Here is a 27,657-nt window from a genome sequence, read left to right as displayed (position 1 = left end):
TAGATGTTGTGATATATACAGTGAAATCCGTTCAGAACAAACCCACGTACAGCGAATTATTGTCAATATTGAACTCATAAAAAATTTAAATAAAAATGCATCTAAAAAGCACTTTTTATAACGAACAGCACATTGGCTACACCCAACTTTTTCCCCCCGGGAAGGCTTCCAAAAACGTGCAAACAAGTGGTCTTCTAGCCTGTCCCTTCCCCCCCAAAAAAAAAGGTAGGCAAGAAAGAAAATTCCAAAAGCTCAAGCCATGAACAAAATTGAGAGAAGAGAAGTGATTCAGAAGGGGAGAAAGCTTAAAAAACACTGTCCACGCACGCATAAAAAAAAAACAAAAAAACTTTTCATCCCAATGCAGTTGCCCATGAAAAAAGATAAGCTAAAAAAAAAAATCTGCACGCATGTAAAAAAAAAAAAAAAATCCAGCGCAATGTTACAAGGTTGAAGCAAAAAGATTAGAAAGAAAAAGAAGCTCTCGCCTTACAACGAACGCATCATGGAAGTTCGTTGTGAATGGTTTTTGCTATATCGAACTACTTGCTATATTGAACTGATCGTAACGTTTCCTGCTGTTCGTTATAAATGGGTTTGACTGTACATATACATATATATATGATAATGCTAACAAGGAGGCTGTCAACACTAGATATATAATGATGTTAAATAATATGAACTATGAAACACTCAAGAAAAACAGATATCTTTTCGCAACTCAGTGCATCAACAAGCACATCAAAAGCAAATATTCAAAATACAAAAGTCATCAGGGAAATATCAAGTTAACAAAGAAGCTCTTCACAATTTAGTTTAAACGATATCTGATGTCAAAGAGCGACAACGTTTTCAAGGAGTCTACTACAGTCCTTCATGGATGGGGCCAATGGGGAAAACGGAAACGAGTTAGTTTGTGACTTAACTGGTTCGACTTTGCAAGAATAATCAACCCTGGAAGATGTGAACCGAGCAGGTATGAGGTAGTTTGTTTTGAAAATGGATTTGATGCGGCAAAATGTCACGAAAAAGACACAAGCGAGCAATTTTTCCTCTGTTTTCTAATATTAGCACAATTCCAAAAGCTTTGTTATAAAAAGGGCAAGGTAAGACAGTCTTCATTGTTTTCAAAAAAATGAAATAAGCCAAGCTAGCTCAAAAACACCTGTAGAAATGTGGACACCTTCACATTATTCTGAAATTTCAATACCCTCAGTGCCATTGCTCTAAGAATATTTAAATAAATAAACTCCCAGGTGATGTTGAAAATTGAACATTGACTTGGTTCCTCTACATTACCCTAAAATTTCAATACCCTAGCTCAGTGCCATTGCTCTAAGAATATTTAAATAAATAAACTCCCAGGTGGTGTTGAAAATTGAACATTGACTTGGTCCCTTCAAATTATCCAGAAATTTCAGTACCTTCAAAGAAACAAACTCCCAATTGCTGAAAATTAACTCAAGCTAGCCTCAGGCGTCGGCGGGATTTTTGCTTCTACCATCTTTTGGCTTCCAATTACCCTTCGAAAAAGGCTCGCATCTTGTACTGTGACTAAGACAATCATGGCTGGCAACCATGCAAGAAAGTTAACTACAGTTGAACTCCTTTATCATGAAGTCGACAGGAAACAAGCTCCCTCATACTATCAAATGTGCGCGGTGAAATCACGGCAACAATGCATTTAGTTATTTCATTCCTTGTTAAAGTTAGTCTGTATATTGCTACGAGTACAGGTATAAACCCAGATGGAGCGACTGCCAATTTATCATCATTACGAGTGTGTTAACGAGTGCAAAAGAATGTTGGACAGCCTTGGTTCTACTTCTCGGCAGTGACATCTGAGGAAAATAGCAGGTCTAATGCCGTATCTTTTGATGACCTCATTAGGTTATACTAGTAGTCAAACAAAATTAAATTGTGTGGGATCCAAAACCTAAGAAAAGTAGTCAAACACTGACTAAATGTAGCCTTAATGCCATTCCCAAAAAAATTGCCGAAATGGACAAAATATTTCAAGCGGTTTACAAAACAAACAAAAATGTTGTATAACTCTGAACTACCATCTCTGCTCTTCAGAAAGCCCAACTTAATTTAGAATGAGTGCCTTACCTCAAAAGATTGGCCCACCTTGTAGCTAAATATCTGCGACAGAAACCTTCCAAACTTTGCGTACCCCATCGAATCCGCGTCCCGATGGGAATCCTTCCAAATACCACACTCTGGTTAAAGGAAAGCTTTGCCATTAGTCTGCACATTTCCAATAAAATATTTTCTTCTTGATACATGTCAAACCATTGCAAGGACTAAGCTGACAAATAATTATTTCTTATTCTAAAATGAAGTTTAGAGTAAAAGCAAAATCATCTTGCACCTCACAATTCCCATTTTGAAGATCCAGGGCTGTGGGGCTGTGACATTAAAATGCTAAGCAGTAGCACAAAGGCAGTAAGCCGGCGACTTGAAGTACAATCTCAGAGATTACAATTAAGCTATAGTCGAGCGATACTTTGTGGAGTCAAGCGGTGATTAAGAGTTGCTGACGGAGTTCAATAGTAACATTTTAAAGAACTCGCCATAGCTAGGAGCCACAGCACCAGATCCCGGCAGAAGGGTTTGAAGGAAGCAGGTAAGGTAATCTTTTATTAAAATGTTCACAGAGATCAAAACTCTCAGTGAACATGATCACAGCAGAGCCCCCACTACATCTGCTTAAGATGGAGCTTTGAAGTTTCTGCAGGCTCAAAAAGGCAGTGTCCTAAGCAGCATTTTGGCATTCTTGTAGCCAAGTTCAGGGAATTCACCGAAAAAGGATGGACAAAAAGGGCCTGCTCCCTTTCTGCATACCCTTATTTTGAAGTTGAGTTTCGCTGATGCTTAGTGAGTCTTATATTTGGGAGAGGTAGCTGTCAACACGGAGAAATCTGTTACATCTTTTGTACTGCAAAACATAAGGACGACTAAAGCACTGCTCTATTTTAACTGGGTTCGACATCACGTTCAGGAGTACCCACAATCCAGGCTGTGCCTTCTTCAGCACTTCACACAACCTCTCAGGAGTCACCAGAGGTTTATAATGGGACCTGACATTGCAAAGACTAGAGAATAATTATGTTGTACAAACATCTGTCGAAGCTGCAGGCGAGGCAAGCCACGATTAAGATCAGTACCCGAGCTTATCGCAATCAAATCCCCTAAATACGGTCCTCTGACAACTTAGCAAATTGAAAGGCAGCATCCTCTACTACACGGACATCCGCTCTTCTGCTCAGCAGTCTGTTTAAAAAAAAAAAAAATACGGCATCGCTCACTCACTGACAGCCACTGCTCCTCGCGGATAAGTGCCAGCAAAAACACGACTGGGGGAACCGAATTCGGAAGCCCTGGCTTTATGGGACAGGCTATCCCGCGCTGCCTGTGAGCTATAAACGGCGTGGTGGTCCAACAGGCTCGCAAAAAAAGAGACGGCTTTCAACCAGGCCGCAGGATTCCCGCAAACAAACACGACAGCCAACTGGGCAGCATCAGCGAGACGTTGTTTACCAGAAGCTCCCGCTACGAGGGAGCGGCCTCCCAGAATCCGGGATGTTCCCTCTCACGCCGCAAACCAGGTTTTTTTCTTTTTTTAGCGCAACTCGTCAGTGCGAGGAGCTTATCTGCTTTATCCCTAGAGGCCTCGATGCACCGCGACGCAAAGGAGTGATGGTTACCGAAACCTCCAAGGAGAGCTCGCATTTCTGGGAATTCCTATCGGCGCACAATAAGAAGGCGGCCTATTACATACTGCCAGGGCCATTTGCCTCGCGTGCAATCTTACGACGACCGCGAGAGATATCGCGATATCGCTTCCTCCGCGCGTACCTGCGGCGTCGAAAGAGAGTCTGCGGCGAGCCGCGCGCGCGGTCAACGAGCGTGAAGGTACGCGAAGGTAGAGGGAGGGCCACGCTCCGTCGGCCGGAGGAGCGCGCGAATGTGCGCGCAGGGCGGAGACCCCCCTTCCCGTGCCAATGGCACAGGTGCCCGCGTCTGACAGCTCCGCTTTGGCGCACGCAGGGACAGCCCGGTACCCACACCGAAGGAGCCGGACCCTGCCCCGTCTTGATGGACCTAAGGCGCGATCTCGGTGATCTCGGCCCGCCAGTCTTCCATCTCCCCGCAGTCGTTCGGACGCGAGAAGCGGGACGGCGAGGTGCCGCCGCGGCGGCCTCGGAGAGGCGCGGGGCCCACTCACGGCGATCATGTAGAGCTGGGCCACCCTGTATTCGTCGACGGACAGCGGCAGGGGGATCCGATATTCCTTGAGCAACATGTTGCGGCGCGGCTCAGGCCCGCTGCTGCTGCGGCGGCTGTCGCTGCTGGGCCACACGGGCACGGCCTCCTCCCATGTTCACCGGGCTCCCCGCCGCATCGTCGTCGGGTTTATCCGCCAGCGACGACCACGGTCACACGGAGTCGACGATGTCTCGGAGGGACGTTGGCGGCGCAGGGGCAGGAGAGCGCGAGAGGAGCAGCTCCTCCCGTTTACAGATGGCGTCGCAGGCGCGCTGGCGTCATCCGTGACGTCACTGATGACGTCGAACCGGATCGAGGAGCTGGCGGAGCAGCTGCAGCTCGCCGCTGCTAGCCCCACGATTTTGGGGTGCTCTTCGGGGATGGAAAGTTCACGGGGCTGACATTTTCCGAGCACCCTCCCCCGCCGGCACCCGGCGATTGGACCCTTGAAGCGCGGGAGGAACTAGAAGGATCGACGGATGGACGACCTATGCGGACATGGGACGCCGAAGCGTAGAAAAATGCCAGATGAGATTAAAAAGGAAATCTTCGGGCTTCCTTCGCGAGCAGTTTGTGCGCTCGTAAGACGCGGGGCACGATTCAAAGTAAGCGTGCACGCAGACCAACACAAAAGCTCCCGTTTGGCTCGACTTTGACCTCTTGGCGGCAAATCCTGTTTGGCGGGAAACCTTTGGAGCGCCGTGCCGGGAGCGCAGCGGGGCAGAAGTCACGGCTTCTCTGCACGGCAGAGGAGCCAAACGGAGAAGCACTCTTTTTACGTTCAAAGCGCCTCGCCAGCAAGGCGCGATACAGAGAAGCTAAAAATTGTACGATTTCATTGTTTTGTATGTATGATTTTTTTTTTTTTTTTATGATGCGAATGTAGGTCGACGTTCCTGTATCGCAATTGCCATACATTTGAATGATGATGCCGTGTGTTCACGCACCTTGACTGTTTTCAGGTGCGTTTCTAGAAGGGCGATTGGACTGGATTTGATTTTTTGACCTTTCCCTTTTTAACAGGTGAGCAGAGACCGTGCTCCGCTCTAGTCAAATGTTCTCTCTCCCCCTCCCCGAAATTCGTTAAATTTGGGCTTGCCTCTTCACTCGCCAGGGGAAGCGTGTTTGGTTTGCGTTGAACGCTCAGCCGAACACAGAAGCACTTTCAAAATCGGCGCCGCGAACGAATCCTCGGCAGGGCGAACTTGGGTAGTAATTTCTTCAAAGCAATCGATTTACTCCTATTTTTTATTATATTTTGAGTGATGTACGATTCTAATTAATGACGTTAGAGTAAATGTTACTGTGAAGGGTAATTCTATACTCAACTATATATGGGCGGTTTCGTTTGGATTCAGGCAACGAGGAGCAGTCATATTTTTTTTATTTTCCTTGAAATTTATACATTACATAGGAAGCGTTCCAAGAAGAACAATTCTTTCTATTTTAATGTCCTGATATATTTAGTTTATGAGAAAAAGAAATCTAAAAAAATCGGGAAAGGACGACTTGGTCTTGACGATTGTCGTATGTGGCGTTTTTGAATCACTCTCAATCTCAAAGTATTCAAAAGAGAGCGTCTCTATTTTTTTTTATTATGATATATATGCAAGTCGGTAAAACGACATTCTAACTACTATTCATTATTTGTCGATCCAATCTTTGTAAAAATCCCCAAACATGCCTCCGCGAACAACTCTAACCAGAACTGCGGATTTTTTTTTTTTTTTTTTTTGAGTTGACTATGTTTAGTATTGCTTTGAAAATCATACCACCTGTAGAGCCTTTCATTGCCTTCCAAACCAAACAAAGCGTGTGTCTTTATCATCTACGAGTACTGAGAAATAAATTATGAAACACAGAAGGTTTTCACTTGTTCAATTTCAAAATGCTGTATTAAAAAAAAATAATAAAAAAAAATTCTTTTTCTCGCTTTGCGTTTGCTTCACACCCTTCTCTTAGCAAGAATACATTCCGTTAGCGGTATATGCACTGGTTACGAGTTTTAAGCCTCTGAATATGCTAAAAAAGAGCAAATGCCGATGGTGGGTTTATGAATTAAATTGACGATTGTTGTGTGTGGAGTTTTTGAATCACTCTCAATCTCAAAGTATTCAAAAGGGAGCTTCTATATTTTTTATTGTGATATATATGCAACTCGGTAAAACGACATTCCAACTACTATTTATTATTTGTCGATCCAATCTTTGTAAAAATCCCCAAACATGCACCCGCGAACAACTGTAACCTACACTGCGAATTTTTTTTTCTTTTTTATTTTTTATTTTTTTTGAGACGGCTTTGTTTAGTATTGTTTTTTAAATTAATACCACGTGTAGAACCTTTCATTGCCTTTCACATTATGCAAAGTCTGTGTATTAATCGTGTACGAGTACTGATAAATAAATTATAGAACAGAGGTTTTCACTTTTTGTTCAGTTCCAGCAGCTGTATATAGAAAAAAACAAAAACATGTTTACTTCTTTTTAAACCCACCAGCTGTTTGCAGAGTAAAATAAAAACGTACAAAAAATTAAGAGTGAAAAAAATAAATAAAAAATATTCTGTTGTATTATCAACATGAATTTCGCATTAAAAATATAAAATTTCGCATTTATAAGTCTAGGCTTCCAACAGGAAGTGTATTTTACTCTAATGTTTTACAATATTATACTTTGACATTTCTAGCATAGCATAGATTGTGTGGCGCATTGGGTGCCATGATTGGAGATGCTTGACGCTTCTCCGATCATGGCACCGGCGGAAATTGTCTGAAAACCCGCTTTCGGTAGTTGCGATTTTATAGAGTTAGCACATATGGAATTGCAAACTTGTTATTATACGCCTAAATACATCAATGTCTTTTATATCAACATTATTAAACGTCCCTTAGATTCTTAAAATAAAGAATAAAATATACAGCTATAACTAGGGTTCCGCGTTTTCGGTTTTTATGTTTTCAAAATTCGGCGTACTTTTTTCGGTGTATATTCGTTCTCAAAAAAGTTTAGTGGTTTTTTTTCGGTGAACATGAAAGAAGCACCATCGGACACGGGTCATATGATCACTCAAAGAATAACGGCACATATATACGCGTGCCTTCGCTACAACTTCCGTCAGGACACACCTCAAAATCGCGGAATTCGCGGGCATAATCTTCAGCACGCGTCTTTTTCCTTCCCATTCTGACGGCGTGACCGTCTGAGGTGATGACCGTACAGCAACCAGTGAAATGGCAAAACAAAATCTATTGTATTTATGTTTTTAACGACAGGGAAGTTTGAGAGAGGGTGACAAGAAGGTATCAACGGCTTTCCTCGGTGTCTTCTGAAGTGCATGACACCCGAACTTTTTTTAAGAACAGGGACTTGAAAAACTAAGCCCGATCACAGAAAGGACACAGATGTCCCGCGAAAGCCAATCCAAGACCTCTTTTGTTGCATGTTGAAACTTGGAAGAGGGCAATCAAGAAGACGTCACACAATGACGAACCTTGCAATACCCTCTCTCCCCCCCCCCCCCCCCCTCCCCCACCCACCTCGACGCGGCCCTAAGAAACTAACCTTTTTTGGTTATAGGGTGTTTTCACTGACGTAATTTCGTCCACCATTTTGTTGTTGCGATCTGTCTGGCGTGTGCCAAACTTGAGGATTTAAAGGATTTGCATGCCTTCTCAAATGCGTAAGCACCGCTGACATCATTTCAACCGGTTACGATGTAATCCTTCAATGTAGTAAATTTGTTTGAAAAAACAAACTAACAACAAAATGGCGGATTGACGTCATGTGCAAACAACCTATAACCAAATTTTAGAAAACGGATTAGACGTACTTTTATCGGTTTAAACCTAACACGCTGAACCTACAAACTGACCTTTTTCGGTTAAAACCGAATTTCCAAAAATGAATTCGGCGTACTTTTATCGGTTTTTATCGGTTTAAACCGAAAACTCCGAACCCTAGCTATAAGAACCCATAAACCCACCATCGGCATTTGCTCTTTTTTTGGCATATTTAGAGGCTTGAAACTCAAAACTAGTGCATATACTTCTAATGAAATGTATGTTGGCTAAAGGAAAATGTAAAAAAAACGCGACGTAAAAAAAATAAAATAAAAACGTTTATTTTTTTTTTTTTTTTTTATACAGCGTGCTGAAATTGTACAAAAAAAAAATGAAAACCTTCTCTGTTTCATAATTTATTTCTCAGTACTCGTACATGCTAAAGGTACAAAATTTGCTTAATTTGGAAGGTAATAAAAGGTTCTACACGTGGTATTATTTTAAAGACAATGATAAACAAAGCCGACTCAAAAAAAAAGAAAGAAAAAAAAAAGAAAAAAACGCTGTTTAGGTCGCAGTTGTTCGCGGAGGCATGTTTGGGGATTTTTACAAAGATTGGAGCGACGAATAATAAATAGTAGTTATAATGCCGTTTTACCTCCTTGCATATATATCACAGAAAAAATATAGACGCTCTTTTTCTTAATGCTTTGAGATTGAGAGTGATTAAAAAACGCAACACACGAGAATCGTCCAAACCTCGTCGTTCTTTCCCGCTTCTTTCTGATTTTTTTTCTCAGAAACTGAACATGTCAGGACATTAAAATAAAAATGATTGTTCTTCTTGGAACATGCGGCACAAAATATATAAAAAAAATGAAAAAAAAAAAGCGACTGCACCCCCGGTTGCTTGAATCCAAATGAAATCGCCATTATCTGGCGTCATGGCACCGCGGTGACGCTGCTGTTTGCATTGCGCATACTCATACAGCTCAGCTCACGAGGATCTGGTTTCTGCGCACGCGCACTTCAGTCGCAGTCTTGGGTGGGGTTTATAACTTAGTGGTGAAGGAATCGAATTTGTTTGTTTCGTTTGTTTGTTTCTTTATTGAACTCTGGAGAGTTGGGTCACTGTGAATCAGGCGTTACGCCCGTACCGGAAGGTTTACAGTACCTGAAATTATATACAAAACAGGGGGGGGGGGGGGGGGGGGGGGCGGGGGGGGAGGGGAGTCACCGGCTACATAAATGTTACACAAATCATGCACTCAATTGTTCCGCAGGTAACTTGCGACGTTTTTGGTGAACGTGCGAATGGAGGCCTGGTCATTCGGTGCTGGGTTGGTGATCGACGTGGGAAGGGGCCTCCAGAGTCATACCGCGCGGGGGCCAAAAGAGTGGGAATGACGGAGGGTGCTGGTTAACAGGTTACAGCGATTTAGTTACTTTTGTGGGCAATTTGTAATCATAATGAATTACTTCTGACAAAAAGTAATCATACTTGTAATTTAGTGACTTTTGTGCTCCAGTATTCGTAAAACTGTATTCATTTTTTCCCCCACAGATTTGTCACGCTTTAGGCTCGTTCTACAGAGTCACTAGCTGATAGGCAAAAATGCGCCGAGCGTAGCTACCTCACTGCCCTTCTTCGAAATCCTGGAAATTTGAAAGAGCCGAGAAAGCATCAGCTAGGTATACAACCGTGGGCGACCTTTTCACCCTCTGTCGCATGGGCGCTGCCATCTTGGAGTCACCTCACGCGGCCGCCATGAGGTGGCTCAACTTGTTTATCCGCTCTCCACTCAGCGCCTTAGCGAGGGCGTTGTATTCGTGTTTTTCGTCGCGTACTTCACGGCGTTTCTCGTCTTACTTTGTAAAGTGCCGGCCTGTGCTTTGCACGTAATTTTATAACAGGTTTTGGACTATTTCCATCGTCGGCGCACCGGATAAATGTGCGGGGGGAGGGGAAGGGGGGTCAAGCGTTTGCACTGACCCACATTGATCATGTAGGTGACTCGTCAGCACGCGGGTTGAGGACCCAATCACCTAAAAAAAACTCAAGTCTGCTCAGTGATATAGTGGCGGAGCATTCCAAATAAGTAGTGCGAATGTATATTTATTTTCGCGCATGTAGGATCTTGACAAAAATAGAGTGCCAAAGGAGCAACTATGGGTGTTTCCTGAAAGCATCGTGCTTTGCTTTCCATAAAAATCGAAATCAGTAGATTTTGATTCTATGTCAGAACTAGACAGGTAACGAATTTTTACCTCGCATTTCATCTGATCCTAGGAATACTGGTAACGTAAACATCAGGTGGCGTGTTAATTCGTGGTGTTACACCTAAATATGTTGGACGTTCATGATTGTCTTTCTGCAATATAAACACTAGCCTAATTGATCCGTTTATTTATCAATTTAAAAAAACTGTGCACTGTGCTCGGTCGCGTGTCTAAGTCATTCGAGTGCTTGAATGAGTTTCTTAACATGTACAATTCAATTATTTCGACTATTTCAGCAGACACGTCGGGACTACCCCGGTGCGAATACCGTCGCAAGTAGTCTGAGAGTGCCTATCAGTGTTGCGGAGTTGCCACTCCGGAGTTGGAATGATTCCGGAATCATTCCGCATTTTCACGACCCCGGAATGGAATGGGAATGGAATGGCGGCAACGTTCAGGGGAATGGAATGGGAATGGAATTAGATGCCTTTTGCCCGGAATAGAATGGGAATGGAATAGGCCAGGCTCTTTATATTTTTTATTTATTTATTTATTTATTACGTTCAGCTATACCGAGCCAGTCAGCGAGTCAGTTGTTCAGAAATAAAATAAGCTGGAAATTGCAAACCCGCGTGGGACCCTAACAGGCTTACACGCAAAAAGAAAAGCACTAACAAAACAAGCGTCAAAGCAGAGAAGAAAGGGGGGAAGGGGGGGGGGGGGGGGGGCGGCGGTGGCGCCTTTTACCAGTGAAGTTCAACACATATCCAAATGCCTCTGCGCCTGTAATATTGAACGGCTCAAGGGTACGTCCTCAGTCGACAAGAACGTGACCCGCTGCTCTGGTGATCCGATATGCAGGAAGGAGGCCAGACGTTGCCTCGCTGTGCGGACCCAGACTTCGTACACCTGCGACTCGTCTCGAGCGCGCTATTTGTCGAAGAGCTCGCATTGCACCTGTGCCGGCCATCTCAGGTCGCAATCCACGAGGTCTCTGTTTGAATGATGCTAGGCGAAACTTGAGGACTGCCTATCATGCGTTGGAGGTGGAAAGTCGGCAGGTAGGACCGTCACAACAGGGATGCCACCGCATCGATTTTTCAACCGTAACAGAAAATAAGATATGTGCTTTAGAATGCTTCATATGGTCCACTTTTCTCAAAAATTCCAAATGCAACTGCCTGCATGGTCTTCAACGAGGTCACCTACAACAAAAGTTTGTATTGTCCTTTCATACAGCAGCGTGAGTAAAGTTTCATGTTCAAGGCAACACCTATAGATACAAGAATACTAGTTCATCCCACCGTGACGTCATGTGATCAGTGCTGACAGTGGCGCCTTTATTGGACAGGGAAGTTGTGATGTTTTGATGGAATTTATTTAGAGGTTGAAGTCTTTTCGCATTCACTGGTCAGACAGACAGGATGCCAGGGAAGGGACCGCGGTCAATCCTTGATGGAACGTTTTTTGAACCCATTAAAGGCTCTTCGTCCGGAACCACTACCTTCAAGGCGAAGTGCCAAGCCTGCGGGAAAGTAATTTAGAAACAAACAAAACTTCCACTTCAAACCTAAAGCCTCATCTTAGTTGGCGTCTCAAAAAAAAATTTGAAAAATGTATTGCATTATCAGTATTTATATTTCTGCCCTCCCTAAAATGTATTCCTGTATTTGTATTTCCAAAGACTTTTTGCCTCTTTTTAAGATATATGTATTTCTGACACATATTGTGATACATTTTTACATATATATTTGAGACTTGAGAGTATCGGTATTTTAGAAACTATTTTCATCTGTCCGAGTATTTGTATTTCCTAATACATTTTTGAATATTTCTGCCCAACCCTGCAACGCGATGCAGCTCTAAGTGACACTTTTACGTTTAGGAATTAGAGGAATGGAATGGAACTATTCAGCCATTCCAGGAGTGGGAATGGGCCCAGTGTCCCTATTCCCAGGAGTTGAAAGGAATGGTATTATCGAAAACTTTAATTCCCTGGAATGGAATTGGAATGGAATGGGGGGTGCCCACTCCGCAACACTGGTGCCTACGACCCGTGTGACATGCCGAAAAGAAGCCACCCGAGTGCATCATTGTCGACGCCGAAATGTACAAGGTGCATCTGTTTCAAGGAAATCAAATTTGTCCACACGGGTTCATGAAGTGGTGCCAAGCATTCGACTTCAGCCTGCTGAAGGTCACTTCTCTGGCGAGCTTCAATAGAGAGTTTTAGGGAACAGTCTTTGCATATCCGATACGGTATACGATGGGCCCTCCGGTAGGAACTGCGCATATGGGAGTCTTCAGTGGTAGCGCATGCTCAGTCCGTACCGGAGGGCCCACCCTACCGTATAGGATGTGCAAAGACGGTTCCCTAAAACTCCCTAATAACCTGAAAACGTCGTGAGCAAATGTTCGTAAAGCAACTACAGTCGGTGACAAGTCAAGGACGAAGTGGAGGCACCCTTTCCACTTTAACAAAACAAAAGGTGGAGAGGAGGCGACCTCCTCTCCAGCGTTCGCCTTGCTCAAGTGGAAAGAGGTGGGAGGAGCTTCCACTTCGTTCTTGACTTGTCACCGACTATAGTCTATTTACTGCGCCAACATTGTGAAATGTTGCTAATAAGCACATTTGTAGGGCCGATAGTTGAAATAATTTCTCGAATACCTAATTTAAAAAAAAGGCCCGAGATTATAATAATTTTTTATTTAGATTATCTGCTTTATGATAGGCGACTTTTCCAGTTGCTGAAGTTCACGCAGGTCTGGTGTCAGCGAAAATCAAACAGTGAGCAGCGACTTCAGGCAACTAATTTGAACCGATCAGGTTGTCAATCTGCTTTTTTTTTCTTTTTTTTTTAAATTCGGTATTAGTCTATTCTCCTGGGAACAAGAGTCGGCGGGCACGGCAATAGACGATGGAATCCTCCCTGTGCGTCAGTTTGAATGTTTCTCCACCGAAGGTGGCAAAAATGAATGAGAAGGATGACCAGATGCATCGTTTTAGTCTGCGTAAAAGTTTACAATTATGACTAGAAAGAACTTCACAGTTGTGAAGTGACTCAGTACCCCTGTTGTATTAGTTGTCCGCTACAAAAAAAAAAAGACATTTGTACCAAAACTTTAAACGAAAATGACATAAAACACCAACACCGCCACGCGCGCGCTGAAACCGAATTAATTAAACTGAAGCCACTCAATGGCGGCGGGTGCGCCAGCGCCTTCTGTCCGCCAGTCGGGTAACTACTGAGATGAAAAGGTCCGGGGTCACACTGCTCATACATGACGCAAGCAAAAAAACAGTCTGCAAACACGAATCACCGCAATATCCGTGGTTCGAATGCCCTGTGCCGTTTCTTCCTTGAACTCATTGCCGTGCGGTATTCGAATCACAGATTTCGCGGTGACTCAGGTTCGAATATATATGCAGACTGTCTTTTGTATGATGTATAGACCTTTCCAAAAAAGAGCGTGTGGCCGGTGCCATTTTGAGTGATCGTCCGTATGACCCGTGCTTTGCTCACTTTACGAAGCGACGAACACGCACGTGCTGGGCTGTGAAGATCGCACGCTGGATTCAGATTTTTTAAACATTGGAGAGGTCTATAAGCAGTGTGACCCGGCTTTGAAGCCACAGCACACGGGCGCAGAAGACGCCTTTTGATATCGAGAGTGACATCGCTTATCAGGATGAGGAAAAATAATAAAAATGCGTATAAAAATGCCCCCCCCCCCCCCCCGAAAAAAAAAAAAAAAAACAGAGACAGAGCAAGTACTGACGACAACACAATTCGCACTCGCAACTGAAAATTGATTAGATAAACACTTTGTTAAATGCCGTATACAAAAAAAAAAAAAAAAAACTAATAATGTCCACTCTTTCCCTGTTTTTTGCCATTTTTATTTCGTAATAAACCAAAATGTTTGCGCCAATTCCCTCCAAAACATGGATTGCAGAGTGTGTTCAGGAACATCCCATCGTGTTGTTTCCATGAAGGCAGCCTTCGTGTGCCTAAACTTTTAAAGCTTTATAAAACGCGAGCGAGATTGGAAAAAAAATTCTATGTGACTAGCGGCACTGACGTGAAGGCTACCTTGGTGGAAGCGATATAATGGGATGTTTCTCGACATGCTCTACACTCTTTGTATTGCAGGGTTTTCACACAAATCAACATTTAAAAAGATAGCAATTTAATCTGCGTTAATTATCTAGCGCCACATGGCAAAATATCTTGACTTGCTCAACAGGACTGTGAACAAAACCGCATTGGTCTGACACATGTGGCGTGAACCTGCTTTTGCCAAGTCTTGGCACGAGTTTGCTTAGACACCATGTATATTCCATTCACAGCATAACTTTGCAAACAACAAAAGCTACAGCCCTATCGAGCCAATCAGGGCAAGGCACATAACAATGTGCTGTCCGAGTGCACTCCTTCAGTGGAAAACAGACAAGTGCTTTGCCCCGTCGCTTCAGCTGGCTCGCACAGATGCTGTAGCTTTTGCTATTTACCAAGTTACGCGAAAGTAAAATTCAATGAATGAATGATCTGAGTTTTATGGCGCGAGAGCTACCAGGGCGAAAATGCGCCAAGTGCACAAACTATTGCAGAAACAAGGGCTATAGTATAGCTGATGATCTAAAAAGACTATGAACATGAGTCGCGTATATATGAACATGAGTTCTGGGTATAAATAAAACTCATGATGTTTACGGATTTTAAGATCAAACTGACCCATAATCTGACACACTTTAAACTATCTACAATGGGAAGCACATATTTTATTAATAAAAGTTGCAACCGGTGTATATAGCCAGTTACCCTAAGAAATTCTAAAACACGACGAAAAGGGGCTAGAGGTAGATCAAAAAGAAGGAAGGCAGGGTGAAACGGAGGATGATATCTAGAAACGATCTGGAAAACATGCCCGTCGCTGTTCATGTAGGTGCCTGCAGTGATAAAAAATGTATAATACATCACTACTTTGCCGCAATGCTCACACTGTAGAGCATTGCGACAAAAAGTGCCCCCACACTATCGCTCACCAGCACATCATGTAAGCTCTTAGAACATGTCATTTCTAATTACATAACTGAATTCTTAGAATGCATGACATCATTTTGCCTTTTCAGCTTGGCTTCCGTAAAGGCCTTTCCACTACCACACATCTTATTTCTACTATTCATTTTTTCGCTTCATTAGTCGACAAACCCGGGAAGTCGAGGTAATCTATCTCGACTTGAGCAAAGCATTTGATAGGGTCTCTCAATCCGGTATCTTATCAACGACCTTGGCTTTCCCTGTAACGAACGTAAAATTGATTTCCTCTTACCTAGAAATGTGCAAACAATATGTCGATATAGATGGTCATCATTAAGATCTTCTTCCTGTCAATTCTGCTGTCTCGTAAGGAAGCATCCTTGGTCCGCTACTTTTCTCAATTTATATTAATGATTTAACCTCATGCATTGACGAGAGCGTGATTATTCGTTTATTTGCAGATGACTGCTTACTGTTCAAGGCAATTAACTATATTAGCGACCAGGTTGGGTTGAATGAGAGTCTGAATGCAATTTCTAACTGGTGCGATCTTTAGGAAATGAAACTTAATGAAGACAAATCTGTGTTTATGCGTATCACCAATAAAAGATTTCCCCATGTGTTTGATTACTCTATTGCAGACTTGTGCCTATCTCAAATACTCTGCTCAAGATACTGTATTTCAAATACTTCTTGAAGTATCTTGGTATCTTGCAAACAATTTTGATCGAGAGTATTTGATACTCTGTCTTAATTACGATTCCGAGTATCTTGTACTCATTATCTTAAACACATTTTTGACATTCCGCCACTTTCCGAGTTTTTCGGTATAAAGTGGCGTGGGCACGGCACGAGTAAAAGTGAACTCTCTTTTCATCAACCAAATCCTGTTGCTAGCTCCGATTAGCTACGGTGACTTCGACTGAGCTCGTGAAAACATCGCCTTTTTGCCGATTGTGATTCTATTTCAGCCCAAAGTTGGTACAATGAAGGTTTTCCCCTCGCCTTCCCAAATGCGCCCTTTTATTTCCAAGAGTTTCCCCCCAAAAATCCTCAAACAAAAGGTGTTGTTTTACGGAAGTAAAGATTGCCACCCTGAGGCGCGACCCAGACCGGGAAACGACCTACGACAACAATGAAGACTTGAGTGTTAAGAAATAATAAATAAAAAAAATGATAGGTGGACAAAAAAATTGTTTTGCTTTTTGTATATTTGACCCTGCCACCAAACGTCAAGGTTTTTTGTTTATTTTCGTTTTGTGGTCAGTCCGTCACTTAATGCTGTCGCGAACACTGTCCGTAAGCGAACATTGATAAGCAGAAAAGAGTACAGGAAACGAACTACGAGCTGGATGACCTCTCAAAATGCCAACAAAGTGTCCCCCAACGTTGAGTGCCCTTCTGAACGCAACCTGCTTGAAGAAGGTGCGACCACTGCGGTGGCTATTATGTGGGTTCTCTTTGTTATCCATTCACTCATATTCGTATCCCAAGTTCGTTTATAGTGAACTCCCCATATAGGGAATATGGATTGTAATTAAACGATGCGTCTAAGGTGCGCCGCAGGACGTGATATTCAACGATGTCACTATTGGCGAGCCGCTCTGACCCGTTTGTCACCCCCACACCTCGGTGTTTACCCAACACGAGGCCTGTGCACATGCCCACAGGCCTTGTGGGCATGTTCATGTCATTTTTTTAATATAGCGCGGGGTACAGTGTAATGTAAAAATACCAACAATTAGTGAAGTGACGTTAAGTGCAGTCTTCAGAGGATGCGAGCTTGATCCACTTGGGCTTTTGTGCTGAGCGGGACACCGTGAATGCTGCATTGTTCATGCAGGCCGGAGTGGTAACAAAAGAGCCCCTCCTCCCCCTCACCGGAGAACACGAACTCCAGCCGAACGCTGACGCCGCGTTCGGTTAAGTCAGCCGAGTGCTGAGTCATTGTATTTGTTGTCCCTATCAATGTAGTTCTAAAGAAAACAGCTTGGGGCGCCACAGTCCGATCTCCTCCTTAATAGCTAAAGCGACCTCTTTTTTGTTGTCCCAGAAATTTTTGTAACATCTATCAGTGATATTGCCACGCGCGCTGCCCAGCGAGCGCGTGCCGAATGGTTACCGCGCTTGGCTCTCGCGCGGAGGCTCCGGGTTTGATACCAGAGAGCGGACTCCTTTTTTATTTATCCCTTCAACTTGACATTCTCGTAAGTTCGAGAACTTTGTCGTCCGATCGAGTTACGAATGTACTACGCGCCGAACTTTCTACGCCGAATGTTCCAGAAACCTACGCGGGTACAAAAGGTGATCCGAAAGCGGTCCGGAGTCAGTCTCGCCTCAGCGCTCGATCCTACTGTTTCGCCAACATCGACGCCCGGCTGCGACGCTAGCCTTTCTCTATTTTGTTTTGGGCACAAGTTCGCCCCATTAAACGTTTAGTTTCTTCAGTGATTCGCCGCCTGATCATTTGTAATTCGTGACAATATCCTGCACCTTATAGTTGGACTGCATAATATAGCCCTATGATACTTTTTTTTTTATTTTTCCGTTATGTGTTGTTGCGTAATAATAAACCATCCTGGTAGCCCAGATATGCGCAGCGGTATAATTGTCGTTGTCACTGACGTCGATACAAATTATGCAATGCGAAAGTATCTTCGAAAGTAATTGAATTACATTTAAGTACTTGTACTCTACTCAAGATACTTACTTGAGTAGTATTTTCAATACTTTATGAGGCAGGTATTTAGTAGCTTAACTTAAATACTTTTATCGAGTATTTTGTCCAACACTGCTCTATTGGCAATACAATCATTTCTCAAACAGACAGCTTAAGTACCTTGTATCAAGTCGAAGGCCAAGATAATGGACAGGATGTAACATTTTCAAGACAGATTCCCGTGCCGATCCGGACATATTTGCACAATAATCAAGACGGGAACGAACCAGGGCATTGTACAATCGGATGAGACAGCGCCTATCAGACCCCCAACACAGGTGGGAGAGTACTTTCAGGATATTAGGTGCTTGCAGGCACTTCTGCTTCAGTTCCTTGACGTGAGCCAAAAAAGTAAGTTTCTTAATTGTCAAAAACAGCCCCCTAAAAATTCGTGCTCTTGTTTTATAGGTTCAAAAGTATTACTGAGTTGCAAACTATTCTCAAGTGACAGGCCACGACGCAGGGAAAAGGGCACGCAGACTGTCTTTTCAGGAGAAAATTTAAACCAATTTTCATCGGCCCATTTGATCATTTTATTTATTGAGAACTGCAGTTGGCGCTCGCCACTTGAGAGGTTGCACGAAGAAAAGGAAATCTGCACATCGTGTACATATAATGAATAGGAGACAGATGATGGCATCACTGCAGCCAGACTGTTCATCTGCACTGCAAACAAAGTAACTTAATACAGCCCCTTGGGGAACCCCCATTTCCTTGAAGAAAAAACATCGGAGTGCGTGGAGCCAAACCTAACCTAAAAAGTTCGGTTCAGTAAGAAAATATTGCATGCAACGGAACATTCGGCCACGGATGCCATACGTGTGCAAGTCCTTAAAGGGACACTGACAGGGTATTTATGCTCGCCGAGGATTTTAGTTGTACATGACATATGAGAGCCCAGCTACCCAGAACAGAAGTTTCGGCTCGAAATACGGTTTCTTTCCGCCCGAAAACCGCCGATCGACAACTGGCCAGTTTGAGTCCCACTGACTCTCTTCTCCGTGGTCACGGGCCGTTTTCTAAGGTTTAGGCACATTCACCAAACTTAATCAAAGTCTTGGGCCCATAAGGGCACACTCTCAAAAATAATAAAAAAAAAAATAAAAAATGAAACCCATTTTTTCTGGTTTCTAAAAAGCTAGAAATACGTTGATTGAAAAAAAAAAAAAAAAAAAGAGAGAAAAAAAAGTTGCACAGAGAACCGGGAGCATTTTGTGCGTTCACTGCCTAATTCTCAATCTCAACATGGCTTTGTATCGCGTATCGTGGAACTCGTGGGCTGGACGGCGATGGCGGCGGACGACGGGCATGCACGGACCTCTACTTCAGAACTGTCGTTCGCGGTACGGGCGAATCTGTCTTCCTTTGAAAGAGAAGTTTTGGACCGATCAAAACAATTAGGATTCATTCCGTACGACACGCCCGACCACCAAGCTGATTTGTACAAAGACATCGCCGAGTCGTGGCCTCTTCTAGTGTCTGAAAGCATCGCTCGTCTTACGAACACCAATTGGTAAGAGCTTGAAAAACGCGCAAACGTCAAGCATTAAGTACGTACTTCGAGGTGAATATGCATGAGCAAGATTTTTTACTAGGTGCTAATGAGGCCAAGCCTGGGGAGTTCCTTTGCTGCAAGGTAATGGTTAGAAATCTTTCCTACCTACAGTCGACCGGCTGCATTACTACGAACGAGGAGTTTCCCCTCGTCTGCCTGAAAATCACGATACTTCGAGCTCTACGGTAGGAAGCTGCTTATGCCCAAGGACAGCCATATGTCTATGTTGTTAGGAAATGGATATTCTGCAGGCAGCCGTCACAACCCGGGAAAAAAATTGCCGGCGGTTGTCTTCTATTGGGTCTCGTGTAAAACGAATTGTCAAAACTACTGTTTAAAGTTGCAGCTTTATGCAGCTTATATAATATCAAAACCCTCTCTAATGAGAAAACTTGAAGTTTTAGGCGAGGCAAAATGATGTGTCCCAACGTCTTGAATGTAGAGTGTGCGACGTGTGTAACCGGTTCTTTGCTCAGTTTATGTATGTATTATAGAATAATGTCATAGTGTATATAATCATGTAAATAATTTAATTTGCAAAAAAAAAAGGAAAAAAAAAAGCTGGAGAGTAGTTTAGTGGAAAGGTGTTCGCTTCACACGCAGCAAATCCAGGTTGCGGGCATACTGTTTTTCTTTCTTTTTTTCAGATATTTTGCTATATTTACACATTTCTTTTTTACAATTATCACTGAAAAAAGAATGTTGTGGACGAACGTCGCTGAACTAAATGGTATGAGTTCGCTGGTGCCTTTTTGACACCTGCGACCTCAATGGTCACTTTCCACGTCCCGTTTTGACCGGGACAGTCCCGTTTTTCAGGTCCACTCCTGCCGCCACGTCTTTTTATCCCAATATAGAATCATGTCCCGTTTTTGCAGGAGTACATAGTTTCGAAATTGGCACCAAGCGAGTAGAAAAAAACCGAAACTGGGTGATTTCAGATAAGATCGAACAAGGGGTGGCTGGTCGACCTTTTTAATTTGCTTCATAATTTTATATGTTATTTCTCGATGTCCGAAATAAACAAAATCAAAATTATTTTCACCAAGAAAAAATATTGTCGGACGCGAAAAATCGTACATCACGTAGAGGCGGAATGTCGCATTTGCTTGCATAGCGGGAGGGGGCAACTTTGGTGATTAATCACTAAAGTTATACTTCTTAGGTGAGTTTCATAATGTTTTAGCACAATCTATATGTACTTAGCAATACGAAAAAAATATTTTTGTTGTTTAGTATGTTTTAAAAAATAAATAAAAACATCAATTTCGGCTACTTGTCCATTTTTCTCCCAACTTTGCAGGCCTGTATCTTAGGAAATAATTTAGTCAGAAACGTCATACTTTAAGTAAATACACTACTTATAAATGGAAGTACATTCCCTAAAATTCAAATTTATTTAGACGCGTGTTGGGGAGATTTTGGCAAGCAAACACGAGACAAGCACCAAAATAAAAATATTTTAAGGGCGATAACAAAAAAATCCCGTTCTCAATTTTTTTCAAACTCTGACCAGTCATTCTACTCTATTTGGTGGTTAATATAAATTAAAAACATGTTGCATTATATTGATGATGTAATAGATATAGCACCTCTACCGAGCCCCTTCCGCGAAGCTCGGCATGGTGTACCCCTGTGGTGCGACGCAGTTATTGCAACTTCTTACTTTGAGAGAAAAGTATTTTTTTATTCATTCGAGTATAGCAAGTAATAGTTTGTCACATCTTTGGAACGTTATAATAAATTGAGCATTGAACATAATAAGTTACACATCATATACAAAACAGTTCTGCCTTCATAGGTTTCGAAATTGACAGATTTTGACGCAAAGATTTTCTGACGGTGTGCACTTAGAGTTTCTTCCAAGGGGACCCGAAAGTCCGTGCCAATTTCAAGTCACTGGTCGAAGCTTCTGATTTTTCGCATAGCCACACATGCCACGACTGAATACCAGGAAAGGCGCGCACTCCCACCCACTCTTCATTGTGCGTTCACGGAATTCAACAACCTCGTCTTCGTCCAAAATTGTGAAATTCACTCCTTTTAGTTTTGGGGAAAGACTGTTCACCATACATTTTGCAGACTGTATGGCCTTTCCTGGGAGCTGTCTCAAGTTGTGAAGCGTTGCTTGGTGTTTGACGAGTCCTCCAACTCCGTCACACGCGTTTCTTCCGTGCCCAGTGGCCATTGGGCCTTGGAAAAAACATTTTTTTTGTAATTCATGAAGTTGGAAGCGATTCTTGAAGTGACTGGCGGCACCGTCACATACATAAGTCAAATGAGAGTACACAGCAAGGTTGTCATCGACCCACTCTCTCACTTTTTGTACAGCCAGACAGGCATGAGCGGAGTCATGATGCAAGTCGTCACTGATAACGGCAAAAGTGTATGTCGACTTTCTAGTCGTCACCATGCACGTAAATATTGAGACCTGATTTTTTTCCAGTGGTACGCTTGAATCTCGTCAGGAAGGATAACTGTCCAGTTTTCAGCAAAGTCGAAGTGGAAGACAATGCTACCACGCTGCGCGCACTGCTTTTCTTCATAGGAGGCTTTGTTTTGCGTCTGTCTGATATGGTTGTGAATGATCCACCTTGAGACCGACACACGAAGCTCTTCCAGAAAAGTGACCGGATCTAAAGTCTTTTTCACGAGCTCGCCTGACTCCCATGCTGCCAAAACTATCTCTTCATCCTCGGAAATGTTGAGTTTTTCGAGTGTAAGAGACTGGCCTTTGGGACAATGGTCACATTCGCCTAAAAGGCACTGGCGCGATGGCGGGTTGCAAATGAATGCCGAGTTCAATTCCGCTGCGCCAAGTTGTGAGCCAGCAGCTTTTTGTAGAGAGGCGACGCAGAGGTTATAGTTTGCACAGTACACACAAACTCACGCTTCTTGCTGGGGATTGCATTTAACCCATCGGGGTCGCAGCGAGTAAAACTTCGTCAATCCGATGCCGGAGTCGGGATGGTCACTTTTATATACACGAAACGCTTCTCTGATTGACCGTGTCATAAAACGTTTCGGCTTGAGCGTTTTCTGGCCATCGAGCACAACGGAAATGACGTCCTTCTGATTGGGACTCTGCCTAGAACACTCTAACTCGTCTTTCATGTAGAACTCAACCGCTGCAGATATGTTTTCACGGCTCACCTTACACCTTGTATAGGGATCGGGCACATACCACACGCCGTGGTCCTCCCTCAGCTTCCGGGACCTATTAATGATGTAGATCGATGCCTCTGGGATGATTTTCTGGACTCCATTACTTGTCAAGGTTGATGGCAGGAAGGTGAGCAATTGACAGCGTTCCCGGGGAGAGGCTGTGGTCGCAAAGGCGCGGCGAATGTTGTCCGCCCACTCGGTGCATGTGGAGCACTTTTGCTCCGACGACCCCGATGCCACGTTTCTATATATGTATATATATATTTTTTTCTCTCTCTTTTTACAAAATAACACGTTGCAATCATTGCGTCGCAACACAGGGACACCCCGTGCCGAGCTTCGGATAAGGGGCTCGGTAGAGGAGCTGTATCTTTTGCACCATCAGTATAATGCAACATGTTTTAATGGATATTAACCGCTAGATAGAGTTGAATGACTGGGTAGAGTTAAAAAAAATAAAGAACGTTTTTTTTTTTTTTAAGTCACACTTAAAATATTTTTATTTTGGTGCTTGTCTCGTGTTTGCTTGCCGAAATCTCCCCAACCCACTCATATACAGATTTGAATTTCAGTTAATTTACTTCCATTTATAAGTAGTGTATTGAATTAAAATATGACTCTTCTGACTAAAGTATTTTCTAAGATACAGGCCTGCAAAGTTGGGGGAAAACAGTCAAACAGCCGAAATTGATGTTTTTTTTATAATTTTTTTAAACATAATAAACAATAACAACATTTCTTTCGTACTGCTAAGTACACATAGATTGTGCCTAAAAATTATGAAACTCGCCTAAGAAGTATAATTTCCGTTATTAATAACCAAATTCCCTCCGGCTACGCAAGCAAACGCGACTTTCCACTTCTACGTAATGTGCGACATTTTGCGTCCGACGATTTTTTTTTTTTTTCTGGGTGAAAATAATCTTGATTTTTTTTTTCGGACATCGTTCAATAACATATACAATTATGAAGCAAATTTAAAGGTCGACCAGCCACCCTCTTTTCGATCGTATCTGAAATCACCCTGTATCTGTTATGTAATTTATTCTATATAATGCGAAATTTATTATAACGTGCAAAGGATGTGAAAAACTATTACTTGCTATACTCGAATAGCAAAAAAAAAAAAAAAAACTTTTCTCTCAAAGTAAGAAGTCGCAATAACTGCGTCGCACCACAGGGGCACACCGTGCCGAGCTTCGCAGGAGGGGCTCGGTAGAGGTGCTGTATCTATTACACCATCAATATAATGCAACATGTTTTTAATCTATAGTAACCCCCAAATAGAGTGGAATGACTGGTCAGAGTTTGAAAAAAATCGAGAACGGGATTTCTTTTTTTAAATCGATTAACGCTTTAATCGCGATCAAATTTTTTTAACCGGTTAATCGTTTTTTTTAATCGGTACTCAAAAAATGACCGCATCTCCACGTAGTGAATGATGTTGATTGGGACGAAGCTCTGGTGCTCCTGATACGCTGAGCCGCACCATGCCGAGCTTTTCGTTCGTTTTCATCCATGTCAGAAAGAGAATGTGTGGTATGGAACGTGGCTTAATAAGCATTTGAGCATTTGACCGCAGCGCCCTCTCGTCTATAAACGTTGAGCCAATGCATGCAAAGTATAACGCGATTATATACGCATTCGACCGCAGCGCCCTCTCCTGTATAGACGTTGAGCGGCAACATGCCACGTTTCATCCATGACGTCCCCAGCTCTTGAGTTACTACCACATCTCAGAGCCCCCTACTGGTTCCGCAGTAGTGGCCGAGTGGTTAAGGCGATGGACTAGAAATCCACTGGGGTCTCCCCGCACAGGCTCGAATCCTGTCGACTGCGCAAACTTTTTTTTTTCTTTTTTTAAGAAGACAGTAGGGATGGCAATCGATGGGAGCACGGACGCCAGACGGACAAGGCTAGACCCTAAGAAGCTTCGCCCCTAAAAAACCGCTCCCAGCCAGGTGCTATGAGCAAGGTTCAATTCTCGCGCTGGCGAAGCGTCACGTGTTCAAGGATATACATTACAGTTCTGCCGAGGTCAGACCGCCAGACGAACAAGCCGGGCCCGCAATTGATCCCCGCGTGACCGCGAAACTTCACGTGTTGAGGATCTATTACACATCCTGCCCAGGCAAGACAAACAAGCAGAAAAACAAGCTGGGAAGCTAACAACGCCATGGTTACTTGTTCCAGTATTCGGCACGTAAAATGGACGAGTTCACGAGTATAAAAGGAAGTTTCGCTGGAAAGTTTGGGTTTAAAGTAAACTCCAGCGGTTTAAAGTAAACTTCAGAAGTTTTTAACTCGAAGGAAGTGCACTGCATCATCTGAAAAAAGCATTTTTCGTACAGTAAAAGCGTAAGTTCGCTTCAGTATCGCCTACAAGCGAAGCACTCATGTAGCTGCAGCAAGGACATCCGCCAGAACGGTGACAGCAATCAATGCCTTCTCCATAGAGATTCTTTTCCCCGAAAAAAGAAAGGATCGCCCAAGCCCTGCTTTTTGTCTTCCTGTCGGAGAATGTGGACAGACTTCTTTGTCTACGGAGCTGGAGCAAAAATATGTGTCTTTGAGTTGTTGAACTATATGTATTCCCAATTATAAATGTCCTTTGCGCCGTGTAACAAAAAGTAAAATAAGTCTTCAAAGGCAACACGAGTTGCAGTCTTTTTGAATATATTATTTATAAAAATTAACGCAACCGAGTAATCGATTAATTAATCGATTAAAGGGTGGCGATTAATCGGGTTAAAATTTTTAATCGACGCCCAGCCCTAATATTTACACAGAGAGTAAAATTTAGAACTGTTCTTGCCCGCAGACACCTTTTCTCTCGCGAAAACGCCTGTGCAGAAATATACTTTTACTTACTGTAATAGCACGGATGTAGGATCATGTAGATATAGCACGCATGTAAAATTTTATAAAATGTTTTCTCCCAATCTCAAACTTCAGAACAACCCCCCCCCCCCCCCCCCCCCCCTATTTCCGCTGGGATGTCCCGTTTTCTACCTTGAGTAATATGGTCACCATATATGTATACATCGGGTAGCGTCCGCTTTTCGAGGTGCCCGATACTGTTCTGCCGGAATTGCAGCCAGCCATTGGTCCCGATCCCATTAATCTTTCTTAAACTTGTGCAGACTCTGCCGCACAATGACGCTTTCGGATGCAGAATCTGTGAGGCAGCTTTTCACGCAACATCTTGGAGGCATTCTTTTCGGAGCCGATCACGGAAATTCACCACAAGCACTCACACAAGCATTCACTACTCATCTCCTACTCTTCAATGTACAAAGCAACTCATCTTGAAGTGCAAAACAGCGAGTGGAACAAATAACTGCAAAGCAATCGCGCGACAAACGGTACTCGCAACGTTGTCGACAATGTCGTCTGCAACGCGCGGCCAAAAAAAAAAAAAAAAAAAAAAAATCACGGTCAGGTGTAGTTACGTGACTTCCGGCACTCTGCAGGTTTCGGTTTCGGGTTCCAGCAATAGCGTTTCTTGACTTCATTAAAAATATACGTGACAGTAGCAAAATATTAATTGGGTAGCCTTCTGACACCATATTAAATCGCCTGGCAAAAATGAAAAAAATGGGGGGGGGGGGGGGGGGGGGTTCAGTGTCCCTTTAAGAATCCCATACCACCAAGTAGTGTCGTAAGCCTTCTCAAGATCAAAGAATACCGACACACCGTTCTGTCGATGTACAAAAGCTTCACCTATGGATGTTTCTAGACGAACAAGATGATCCAAAGTTGAGTGACCTAATCTAAATCTACACCTGATTGGTATCTAAAACTCTTTCAGCTTACGAGAGACTGATAAATAGGCTTACTAAAGACTGATAAATAGGCTACTAGTGCAGAAGTGCACTTGTAGCCTATTTATCAGTCTCTCGTAAATTTTCCCGAGACAACGGGTCAGCGCAACTGGACGAAAACATGTAGGCAGTGAAGAGTCTTTACCGGGTTTCAGCAAGGGAATTATATGTGCAAGTTTCCAGCACTGAGTAAAAACAGAAGCTCCCCACAAATGGTTTAAAAAAGTAAACAGATGACTTAGGAATTCACGGGACAAAAGCCGCATAATTTCATAGTTTATTCTGTCAAGTCCAGGCGCGGATTCCTCCTTTGTTGCAAGGGCCACCTCAAGTTTACACAATGTGAAAGACTGGTTAAATGTTAGAGCATCCGATCCAGACATAGCAATTGGCTGCTTTTCTGCTGTAGCCCTGATTTTCTTTTTAATTTGGAATTGAATTTAGAGGAATTAAAAACTTATTGAAAATATTCTGCAAGATTATTTGCTTGGTCCTTTAACATTAGAACAAGTGAGGGTAAACGAGGTGTTCTAAAAGAAAGTTTGTTGCCCCGAATCTTTCCCACTTGGTCTCACACCTCTTTTTAAAGTGACAACACTTTTCACCTTGGAAACATACTTCATCCACGAGTTCCTCTTGGCTTGCTTCCTTGTCGAACGAGCCTTCTTTTTTTTTTTTTTTAACTCTACCTTGTTCCTGGCACTTGGGTAGCGGCAAAAAGTGCCCCAAGCCTTGTCTGAGGCTTTTAAGTATGGCAGTACACTCCTTGGTTCACTAAGGCTTGCATCGCTTTGGGAGATTTCCAGATGTTTGTGGAACGGAAATACGAGGCAGAGTCAAAAAGTATTTGCAATTTATTATTTATTTGCGTGGTACTATCAATAACACGAAAAGCCCTTTACTATTTTTCCCACCACCTCGCTCGACAGATGTGCGCCAACACTTCCCCAACGCATAGATGCCGCGGGAAAACATATCTTGTGCCTGACTCCGGAGCGAGGAATGCACCGCCGCTTTCAGGTCATCGTGTGTATCAAACTTTCTTTCCCCCGAGATCCCCTCTGAGGAATCCCAATAGG

General features: G+C 43.2%; 1 protein-coding gene across 4 annotated transcripts in view; it reads right to left on the bottom strand.

Moving 5' to 3' along the window:
• The window catches only part of LOC8052304 (protein retinal degeneration B), a 144,485-nt gene extending 117,953 nt beyond the window's left edge, over positions 1–26,532 (bottom strand). For 2 of the 4 annotated variants that reach the window (XM_029977865.4, XM_029977867.4), the window contains exons 1-2: positions 26,451–26,532; positions 4,232–4,760 (exon numbers count right to left, since the gene is read on the bottom strand). In XM_029977865.4, the coding sequence (XP_029833725.2) occupies positions 4,232–4,309 (78 nt within the window). In that variant the 5' untranslated portion in view covers positions 4,310–4,760; positions 26,451–26,532. The remainder of the gene's footprint in view (positions 1–4,231; positions 4,761–26,450) is intronic. The other 2 variants (XM_029977866.4, XM_040504953.2) reach the window with 2 other exon arrangements.
• Positions 26,533–27,657: the final 1,125 nt, after the last annotated feature.

This window comes from Ixodes scapularis, unplaced genomic scaffold, assembly GCF_016920785.2.
Source record: "Ixodes scapularis isolate PalLabHiFi unplaced genomic scaffold, ASM1692078v2 PGA_scaffold1__304_contigs__length_218370807, whole genome shotgun sequence".
Taxonomy (NCBI): Eukaryota; Metazoa; Arthropoda; class Arachnida; order Ixodida; family Ixodidae; genus Ixodes; species Ixodes scapularis.
This window is presented reverse-complemented; position numbering and strand designations above follow the sequence as displayed.